Genomic DNA, 11,776 nt, shown 5'->3' on the forward strand with positions numbered 1-11,776 from the left:
GACGTCCAAGAGAACTGACACTCAGTTCGTTATGAAATAGGTGGCCACCTCCCTGTGAGGCGTTATACAATGATGATTACGCAGAACAGAGGGATTCAAACGGACAGAGGCAGGGGAATCGGAAAGCCGGGAAGCGGAAACGAACAGTCAGAAAGCAGATTGGCTTTAAAGCCACGAACTGACAGAGAGAGAAGCAAGTTAGAAGCGGAAAGCTAAGAGCAGAGAGAAGAAGTCGAGCTGACCTGTAGAAGCAAAAGCAACATCGAGCCAGACAGAGCCAGAGAGAGTCAGAGAGTCTGTGTACTCCAGAGAAGGCTTGAGAGGTTCAAGCGAACTCCTCTGTATATGCCTATCATGTATGAGTTTCAAATTGGGCTCATACTACTGTGACCAATAGAGGTCGAGTTTCAGTATGGAGAGTCTGTGTACTCCAGAGACTTGGCGGATCCAATTACAGTGTTGTTGATTTATGTCTGCTGAGTGAGACTCAAATTGAGCTCACTGTTGTAAAAACTCTGCTTTGAAAACATAATAGAGAAGTCACCATTGAAGGCTGGACCGGGAGACGTAGCCTAGGAGTATTGGGTGAACTCATTAAACTTGTTGTGTTTATATGTTTGTCTGTTATGTTTTCCCTAACTGCTTCAGTGCCTGTGTATTTCGCAATCTTATCGATCCGTTGCACAAAATAACATAGGCACATCCATGCACATGAGTTTGTAATACCTTAATTGTTTGTCTTAGATCAATTTCAGATCAAGTGGTATCAGAGCTCTAGGTTACTAAGGTTAGACAAGCTTGTGCTGGATTTTGTTGTTGAATGCTAACTAGGACAAAGCTCAAATTAGGAGAAGGAGAATTGGTTGAAGCTAACCCAGAAATTGGAAGAGTCTATCCTAAGAGGAAAATGGCAGAAGAAAGTCCCTTGGAATTAGACTCCCAGTTCATGGATAGTTTCATGACCATGAGAGCCATGGTAGAGGAAATGTATAGAGAATTTAAGAAAGGTAGAGATGAAGATTCATCAAACTCCAAACAAGATAAAGGAGCGGAAGAATCTCTCATCCATGACCATTCTAAAGACAAAGGGAAGGAAGAAAAGCTTCCCACACCTCCTAATAGCCCTGAAAATAAAATAAAAACGTTTTTGATTAAATTAGATGTTAAATTTCACTTACTAATATATGATGGAGAGTTGAATGTAGAGAAGCTAGATAATTGGATTAGATAGACTGATGTGTATTGCAGAGTGCAGAGCATCGATTCAGACAAAAGTAAGATTCCACTGGCTAGCCTACGCCTTGGAGGCACTGCCTTGGTATGGTGGGAAGGTAGGACACAAGCTGACATGAAGAAGCATGGTAAAATTCTTTCTATCTGGAGTGAATTTGTTTCTGCAATTAAAAAACAGTAGCTTATATGCAACAAGCCATTATGAGTTGGCAAACTCTTCGACAATTAAAAGGGCAAAGTGTGCAAGGCTACACCCAAGAATTTAGAAAAAGAGCTTTGATTCTAGGAATTTCTTTAGACTCACCTGAAACTTTGCTGAAGTATATAGGTGGTCTACACAGCTATTTAAAGCACACCATTTTCATGTTTAATCCTACTAGCATAGACGAGCTATCTGTTCAGGGTACCCATCTAGAGGCTAGAGGCAAGAATGTGAAACCAGAAGTTGGGGGATCATCAAAACCCACTGCAAGCAAGAACAAGGAAAACAGAAATGGAAAGATAGGAAGACAAATGTTGTACAAAAGACCAAGCCTTCATGCACTCACTGCAAGAAGGATGGGCATGATGATGAACACTGCTGGATTCTGCATCCGGAGCTGAGGCCCAAGAAGTACGATGGAAAAAAGAAGAAGATTGCTGCAACTATTCAGAAAGATTTGGGGTCAGATTCAGGGGATGAAACAACGATCATAGCCACAGGTATAAAAGGTAAAAATTCTAAAGCATCTACTAGTAATTCTGCACAATCTACTGATAATGAAGAAAATGAGAGGAAAAGACATGAGCTTTTTCATATTAGAGTTATTTCCAAACATCAAAAGATTGATACTTTGTTTGATAGTGGCTCACAAGTAAATTTAATTTCTGAAGCAATTGTAAAGAAGTTGGGATTACTAACCACACCTCACAAGATGCCATATCCATTAGGTTGGTTATGTGATAAAACAAAGCTACATGTGACTAGACAATGTAAACTTAGGTTTTCTTTCGGGTTAGCGTTTGTAGATGAGGTTGAGTTAGATATTGTTCCCTTAGATATATGTGGAATTGTTTTAGGAAGTCCTTACTTGTATGATAGAAAAGCTATTTTCTATAAAGCTGAAAACAAGTATCAACTCGTTAAAGATGGAATTGAATATATTGTAAGAGCTCATAAACTCAAGAATAATTATACTCTCATAAACTTAGGGCAGATAAAAAGAATTGTAAATTCATGCAAACAATTTTTACTGATGGTTGTAAAGGAAAAAAACCTGATAAAATCAATGTATTTGAGGGCTGTAATTCTAAACAGTAAGCTAATTTAGAAAAAGTTGTTTCAGAATATGATATACTATTTCAAGAACCTAAAGGTCTGCCACCCAAAAAGGAAATAGTACATGATATTAATTTGCAGCAGGATGCTCCATTGTCTAACATCGGAATGTACAGGGCGTCCGCTTTAGAGAATGCAGAAATCAAGAAGCAGGTACATGAGTTGCTTGAGAAAAGGTTCATAAGACCTAGCACATCACCATGTGGGTCTCCAATTGTCTTGGTGAGAAAGAAAGATGGCTCATGGAGAATGTGCATTGATTACCGAGCACTGAATAAGATAACGATAAAAAATCGTTATCCCCTTCCTCACATAGATGATCTACTAGATCAGTTGAAAGAAGTTATTTATTTTTCCAAGTTGGACTTGCATAGTGGCTACCATCAGGTCAAAGTTGCAGAGCAAGATGCATGGAAGACTACTTTCAAAACAAAGCAGGGATTGTATGAGTGGTTAGTTATGCCTTTTGGCTTGACTAATGCTCCTGCTATTTTCATGAGTAATGAATGATGTACTCAGACCTTTTATAGATGATTTTGTCATTATATATTTAGATGACATTCTTATATTTAGTAAAACATGGGAAGAACATTTGAAGCATGTAAAACAGACTCTAGATGTTTTGAAAAGAGAAAATATTTATGTTAAGTTATCAAAATGTGAATTTGGCAAAACATCTTTGAATTATTTGGGTCATATTGTAGGGGGTGGTGAATTGAAGATAGATCCCTCTAAGGTTGTAGCCATTGTAAACTGGCCTAAACCCAAATCTACTACAGAAGTTAGAAGCTTCCTAGGAGCAGCACAGTATTGGAGAAAGTTTATTTCTAACTTTTCCTTGATTGTAGCTCCCTTACATGCTTTAACAGGATTGAACAAGGTGTTTCAGTGGGGAGGCAAACAGCAGAAAGCCTTCAACACCTTAAAAGAAAATATTAGTATAGCACCAGTACTAGCACTGCCCGATCTTCAAAGACCATTTGAGATTGAAACGGATGCCAGTGACTATGCCATGGGAGCAGTGTTGATGCAGCACGGTAAACCCATATGTTATCATTCTGAGACATTTAATTCTGTAGTAGTTAATTATCCCACATATGATAAAGAATTGTATGCATTAGTACAGAGTGTGAAAAAGTGGAAACATTATTTAATGGGCAAAGAGACAGTTATACATACTGATCATCAACCACTTCAATATTTACACTCACAAACTAAGTTGCAACAATCAAGACACTATACGTGGATGGGCTTTCTACAACAATTCCATCTTGTTATCAGATATAAAAAGGGCATACACAATAAATTTGCAGATATGTTGTCCAGACCAATCATAAGTGCATCTACTATGCTTAAGCATAATTCAGTAATACATGAAAGCTACATTGAACAATATGTTCAAGATATAGATTTTAAAGATGTATATGCAACTTTAAGTAGAAGAATTGGATTATCATGTTAAGGACCAACTCTTGTATCATTTTGGAAAGTTATGCATTCCACAAACTGAAAGAGTAAAGATAATTCGAGAAGCACACACTTCTCTAATATCATGTCACTTTGGTGTAAGTAAAACAGTTGCACAACTGCAAAGATTTTGTTATTGGCCAAAAATGAATGAAACCATCTCTAGATATGTAAGAGGGTGTACCATGTGTGCTAAAAGCAAGCCCAGTAATAGAAAAATAGGCTTGTACACTCCACTACTAGTTCCTTCTCACCCTTGGGAAAGTGTTTCCATGGATTTTGTTGGAGGACTGCCTAAATCTAGAAAAGGTCATGACTATTTATATGTTGTTGTGGATAGGTTCAGCAAAATGTGTATTTTGATACCTTGTAACAAACAGATTATTGCTGAACAAACTGCAAAGTTGTTCTTTCAGCATGTATGGGTTCATTTTGGATTACTCACTTCCATTGTATCTGATCGAGATACCCAATTTGTTGGGAAATTTTGGTCAAATTTGTGGGAATTGATAGACAGCAGACTGAAGAAGAGCACAACTTTTCATCCGCAAACAGACGGCCAAACAGAAGTGGTCAACAGGACAGTGATCCAACTGCTCAAAGGCTATTGCAACAAGCATCCCAAGCTTTGGGATGAACACCTATGTTATGTGCAACATGCTTACAACCAAGCTAAACATTCTTCTACATAGAGATCTCCTTTTGATAGTTGTTTTGGTTTCATACCCAGGTCTCCCTTGGATTTTGTCTTTGGTAAAGACATAACGGTTGATGGACATAGTGATGTGGACAAGGCAACCAAGTTCATCAAACAAATCCAAGAGATTCACCAGGCAGTGCAGGAACAACTGGAAAAGAGCCAAGCCAAGTACAAGGAAAGGCATGATAAGCATCGGATTGAGCATAGTTTCCAAGTTGGTGATCAAGTCTGGCTGTATATCAGCAAAGACAGAATGCAAGGTGAAGGTAAGATGCTGAAGCCAATAAGGTATGGACCTTTCAAGATACTTGAGAAAATTGGTGAGGATGCTTTTCGCCTTGATTTACCAGCTTACATGCACATCTACTCAGTTGTTAATGCAGAAAGCTTGAGACTATTTGAATCTTCATTGATTGAAGATCCCGAAGAGCAGAGTCAATTGCCTTCTATTGATGATCTGTTGCCTGAATATCTCAATGAATTGCAAGAAGATACAGTTATGGACAGGAAGGTAAGAACTACGCACACAGGGGATGTTGAGTACCTTAGGATTGGGCTCAAAGGTTCAAAACCAAGCAATGCAAAATGGATAGAAATTGGGCAAGCGAGGAATCTATACCGTCACTTGATTGATGCTTAAAAACCAACTTTTGGTGGTCCAAAAGCTTTTCCAGTGGGAAGGCCGTGATCTGAATTAGATCCTAGAACACTCTCTAAGTTTTCATGAACTCTTTAAAAATCATGCCAAATTTTCATAATCTTATAAAGATCAAAACTATCAGAGATATCCTCGTGATAGTTGCAATTTGTGATTAGCGTGGAGCAACGAGGACCTTTGGTCAAGCGCGCAGACCGTCGGCCATGGTAACGTGCACTGGCGCAAATTGGAAAAACCAGAGGGCAAATCAAGAAACAGGGGTAGTTTCTGATATGCGATTAGCAACATCGTAGGGCAAACCCCTCAAAGAAGGAAAAGCCCGAGCGCCCGAACCCGAAAAGTCATAAAATGCAACGGATATCGCGTTGATTCCGTCAGAAGCGCGGTCCCACAAAACCCGACAGAATATTGAAAGGGTCTCGAGCGGTAAGCGGTTTCAACCAAGTCCCGCCCGATGCCACACAATGGGTGCCACGCGTCCGTTGGAAGAGAGAGAAAACCGCTCACATCGGACGGGTAAATGTCATGTTACTTACCTGCCCGATATGGACGATGACTGTAGGATCTAGAGGCTCCAAATCGATGACGGAGACGCAATCCAATGGATGACCGGATTCGACGGGGTAAACAGGCAGAATTGTATAGGATTTGAAGTCCGATGTGGACGATGCATCGGCAAAAGATCGTGCTTCGCGGGCATTCTTAGAGTTAACGGTAAAAACAATAGTTTCAAAGACGTCCAAGAGAACTGACACTCAGTCCGTTATGAGATAGGTGGCCACCTCCCTGTGAGGCGTTATACAGTGATGATTACGTAGAACATAGGGATTCAAACAGACAGAGACAGGGGAACCAGAAAGCCGGGAAGCGGAAACGAACAGTCAGAAAGCAGATTGGATTTAAAGCCACGAATTGACAGAAAAAGAAGCAAGTTAGAAGCGGAAAGCTAAGAGCAAAGAGAAGAAGTCGAGCTGACCTGCAGAAGCAAAGGCAACATTGAGCCAGACAAAGCCAGAGAAAGTCATAGAGTCTGTGTACTCTAGAGAAGGCTTGAGAGGTTCAAGCGAACTCCTCTGTATATGCCTGTCATGTATGAGTTTCAGATTGGGCTCATACTATTGTGACCAATAGAGGTCGAGTTTCAGTAAGGAGAGTCTGTGTACTCCAGAGACTTGGGGGATCCAAGTACAGTCTTGTTGATTTATGTCTATTGAGTGAGACTCAAATTGAGCTCACTGTTGTAAAAACTTTGCTTTGAAAACATAATAGAGAGGCCACCACTGAAGGCTGGACTGGGAGATGTAGCCCAGGAGTATTGGGTGAACTCCTTATTAAACTTGTTGTGTTTATATGTTTGCCTGTTATGTTTTCCCTAATTGCTTCAGTGCCTGTGTATTTCGCAATCTTATCGATCCGTTGCACAAAATAACATAGGCACATCCATGCACATGAGTCTGTAATACCTTAATTGTTTGTCTTAGATCAATTTTAGATCATTCAGATCATGGGCCCTATCATTTCTTTGCTTCGATTTGCAGATACAGACAAACCCATCCTAGGAGAGGTTTATGAGGGATGGGATTCCATGATTGAGTCTGTGAGGAGCATTATTCTACAGAGTGAGTGCCCTGAGTATGAGGCATCACTAGAGGCCTTCTATGGTACTATACAGGATATTCTTGTCAGCAGATGGGACAAGAATTGTACACCTTTACATTGTTTGGCTCACTCATTGAACCCAAAATACTACAACTATGAGTGGCTGAATGGTGGACCTTCCCGCAGATTCCCTCGTCACATGGATGGTGAAATCTCATAGGGGAGGAAAGATGCATTCAAGCAGGTTTTTTAGGATAGAGCATTGCTTGATGAGGTGGAGGATGCCTTTGCAGAGTTTTCCACTAGCACTGGTCGATTTGCAGGATATGATGTGATTAGAGACAGGGGGGCTAAGAAGCCCTATTCTTGGTGGGCAAATCATGGGGCAACAAGATCTCCTCTTCAGTAGTTAGCCATGAGGCTCCTCTCTCAGGTGACTTCATCCTCTTGTTGCGAGAGGAATTGGAGCACATATGGGAATTTGTATAGTGTGAGGAAGAGCAGGCTTGAGCAATCCAGAGCAGAGACAATGGTGTATTTGCATACTAACCTTTGTCTTATTTACAGGCAGAGGGAAGAGTGGTTGAGGGGAAAGACAGAGATGTGGAATGTCTTTCCTGATGATATGGGTCTGGACAACAGTGTTGAGTTGGCATTGGCCAACATGGATCTCAATGATCCAGTGCTAGAGCCTATTAGATTTGATGACGGTGATATTTTAGAGGGGTCATCCTCCACACCAGCAGATGCAGAGGCGACTATGGATACAAGGGAGGAGGAGGATGCAGAGGAGAGCAGTGGTGACCATGATGATGAGGACATTGATGCTGATTCTGATGATGACTCTGAGGATTGATGACTCATGAGTCATGGGCTACCTATTGCCTTGAGGCTTGTATACCTGTAGTTGTTTTATATTTTCTATTTCTATTTGCCATTGGCATTGCACCAACACTACCTATGTAACACATTTTGATTTGATGACTTAATGAGAAAACTACAGCTATCAGTGTCTTTATCTTACTATCTTGTAGTTGTAAGTTGTCTTTCATTTATGAATCATGATTTATGTACCAATACCACTGACATGTATTTGAATTTTGTATGTACTATGCATGCTATAGATGAAGATCTATGTTTGAAATCAATGAATTTGTATCATTAATTAGAATTTGTGCAAGAAATATCTAATTTTTAATATATATATATATATATATATAATAAAATAATATATAACGAATCCTACGTGTCCTGTTCTGAGGGGTCAACGTGTCGGAATCCAACACTCGAATCCCCGTATCCTACGAATCCTGAATCCCCGTGTCAGGTGACTTAGCTGCTAGTTTTATTTGTTTTGCTACATATAAGTTTATAACTCATGATGATGGGATACTTTTATATATGTTATGTTATTTTGTATTGGTTCTCCACATTTGAGTCCTTGATTGGACAATTATCAAGGATTAGTAGTATTTGGTATCGCCTTTGATGTATCATTTTTATTTTGCATCCACTACATCATATATATGAGTGCTTTCTTCATATTTATGTGCCAATGTGTTTATTTCATGTTGTTATTGCTTTATATGTTTAAAAATCTAAAAAAAAATGAATATATTATGCATTTTTTATGTTTGCCGATATTTTGCTAATAAAATGTTTTCTGGACCCTCGCCGATATTTTTCCGATACCGATATTATCAATGCTGATACACATAGAGGTATGAAGTGTAGAATTTTCATTTGATGTTGATAAAACATATTACATAAATAAAGATGATAGATGGAAATGTCAATGTAGTTTCTCATTTGATATCATTAAAACATATTATATAGATAAGATGATAGGTGGAAATGCCAAGGGAAAAACAAAATATGGTAGAAGAATCTCATCACTCATCCTCTTGGCTCTTATATTCAAAATCATTAGTATCACCACCATTGACACTGCAACCATGATCTCCTTCCTCCTCAAACATATCCAGTCCAAATGTTGCATTTATTGCTGTGGCAGATGACTCCTCAAGAAGATCACCATCATCAAAAGTGACTGACTCTAGTACTGGTGCATTAAGTTCCAAACATTGATACTTTGAAAAAAATTAACCAAGGCCAATGCACAGAACATTAGTCATTGATCAACTAAAAGGAGTGTCAGACATGTGTCCTGAGTCTTGACAATTCATGACACTCTGGTCACAAGTGTCCTTGGTGTCTAGGTGTCCAACAAAGGCATGCAAAACATGTTGTCTAAAAGGAGAGTGTCCTATAACTTAGATTATAACCAAACACATTATCAATGTTGCACGAAGCACCCCCCCCCCGGTTCCAAGCCCCGAAGCGCATCTCGTACAGAAGCGCCTAGGAAGCTTGGCCAGAAGTGCCCTTCCGAATTTTTTGCCGCTTCCTGGAAATTCGGAAGCGTGGTACGGAAGCGCCGCTTCCAAAGCGCTGAAGCGCATTTCGTATGGCGCTTCGGGCGTCGGAAGCGTGGCGCTTCGGAGGAGGAAGCGTATACTTCCTGTACGCTTCCTGAAAAGCGTTTAGAAAATCATTTTTTTTTCTCAATTTTTTTTTTAATTTTAGGTGAGTTTACTTGTTGGGGGTGAGTCCACCTTGGGTTAGGGTGACGAATGAAGGCAAAAAAAAATATAAATATAGTAGATGCTCCCTCATGGTAATGTTAAATTCTTAAAGTAAAAGGAGAATGTCATTTTTACTTAAATTTTTAACATTACCATGAAATGACTCAGGATGTTTGAGAGTGGTTCCAGCCTCATTGGACTTCAAATGGAGAAAATAGAATTTCATATCCTATTCAAAATTCAGCAGACTTAACAGTTTTCAAGAATTGAGGATCAATGGGATTGTGGCATTTCATTAGATTATATCAAGTATGAAGGTATGCAATTAGCATTTAATCAAGAGCACCAAGCTCTATATGTACCCTACTGTTGGTGGTGTTAATTGTTGAACTCCTTTGTCACGCGGCACGCCCTTAGCAAAAAATTACCTTTCAATCAAGTCAAAATCATCGATCAAGCATGTTAAGCTTTTTCTACCATATTTTAAGTCTTGAATTAGGTAGTTTGATCAAAATTGGGCAATGTTGACTAATATCCCTAGACAATTGAGATAGAGGCAAAGGCTAGACAAGAGGAGAAGAATCTAGATTCTAGATGGTTGATGCATCTAAATGGTTGATGCTCGAATATTAATCATTAATGTACAATGGATGTTATATCTATCTTGATTTATGCAAAAATATGCATGTTTTCATGTCTTCTACAATTAATTTGCTATTTGGGATGTTTGTTTTGAGTATAAATGCAAAAAAATATAAATATATATATATATATATACCAGATGCTTCCGTGGATGCTTCGCTTTCTAGATTTTTGGAAAATGACGCTTCCGCATCCCCGCTTCCAAAAAACGCTTCCGCTTCGCCCCCGCTTCATGCAACATTGCACATTATTATATTTTTTTAACACTTTTGATTTAGTGTCAAGGTATTTATATTGTTTGTTTTCGAGTTTTCTTGGTTCATTTTATATAGTACATGGGTATCAGTTGGTTCAGTTAATTTTTAAAACATTAAACTACCAAAAGAAAATTTGTTATTGGAAATGGTATTGTTTAGATGAATATTGTCTTTCCTGAACATGTTCCCATTTCAGGTTGTATTTCTTCACTTACGAGTATTTACTCTGCCCCAATCGTTTTTATAAGATATCTCTTTATTTTGCTATCTTTTCTCGATCGACATTAAGATATGGGTTATATTTTTATCATTTAACTTGTTTCTTGCAATTTGTGTTGTGTTGGCCTTGTGAAGTTAAGGGAGTATGTTGATGATACAGAGGATTACATCAACATCATGCTAGATGACAAACAAAATCAACTTTTGCAGATGGGTGTAATGCTGAGTACAGCAACCCTTTTGCTCAACTGTGCCATTGTTGTGGTTGGAGTTTTTGGCATGAATATTCATATTGGCTTATTTGATCAAGGAATTGGTGGCACGCCTCAGTTTTTGGAGACTGTTCTTGGTAGTATAGCCGCATGTGTAGTTCTCTATATTATTGCCATTGTCTGGGGTAAAAAGAAGCGATTACTTGGATGAGGTGTTACTCTGGAACAGTTCGACAAAGCGAAACGCATTTTATTGTTATTGGTTGGGGTAAAACGAGGCGATTACTTGAATGAGGTGTTACTCTGCAACAGGTTCAAAGAGACATATTTTATTAGCTAATGAGTCACAACATGACATGACTATTTTCTATTCTTGATATGTCTTCCTTAATGACCTCCAGCAAGGCCATGATAATTTTAAACATATGATCGATTTCAATCTCCTACAAGAACAGGAGTCATTGTAAATATTTCAGCTTTGATCTTTTAAGTATAAATTGTGAGGGAAATGGATAAAAGGATTCCTCCTTTGGACACTGTAGAGTTTGCGTCCTGTTTATCTGTTGTATATTTCAACCATTTCGTTGTTCCTTATTATAATCAGCTTTTAGATTTGAAAACTCGGTTCCTCAATGTGCAAGCTATTTATCTATTTCATACTAGCTTGTTTAGAGATGCCTGCTATTCTTTGATATTCTTTCGTCAATTAAGTTTGGGTTTGAGTTTCATTAAAACAATTGGCTGTACTAGATGTTGAATGCCCAATTACAGTATTTCTATTTTCCATGTAAGCCTTATGGACTCAATTCCTTAGGATTGCTAGTTATAATAAAAATCGGCCGTACTAGATGTTGAATGCCCAATTGCAGTGTTTATATTTTCCACG

The 11,776-nt window shown here is 38.7% G+C and overlaps 1 protein-coding gene across 2 annotated transcripts in view; it reads left to right on the plus strand.

Annotated features, from left to right (window-relative positions):
* LOC149191364 (magnesium transporter MRS2-F-like) overlaps positions 1-11,489 on the plus strand; it is a 283,963-nt gene extending 272,474 nt beyond the window's left edge. For both annotated transcript variants that reach the window (XM_089404195.1, XM_089404196.1), the window contains one exon: positions 10,814-11,489. In XM_089404195.1, coding sequence (XP_089260321.1) covers positions 10,814-11,101 — 288 coding nt within the window. In that variant the 3' untranslated portion in view covers positions 11,102-11,489. The remainder of the gene's footprint in view (positions 1-10,813) is intronic.
* Positions 11,490-11,776: the final 287 nt, after the last annotated feature.

The sequence above is a fragment of the Pinus tabuliformis genome, chromosome 2_2 (assembly GCF_031772625.1).
Source record: "Pinus tabuliformis cultivar Carrire ecotype Pingquan chromosome 2_2, CPIR1, whole genome shotgun sequence".
NCBI classification, from domain to species: domain Eukaryota; kingdom Viridiplantae; phylum Streptophyta; class Pinopsida; order Pinales; family Pinaceae; genus Pinus; species Pinus tabuliformis.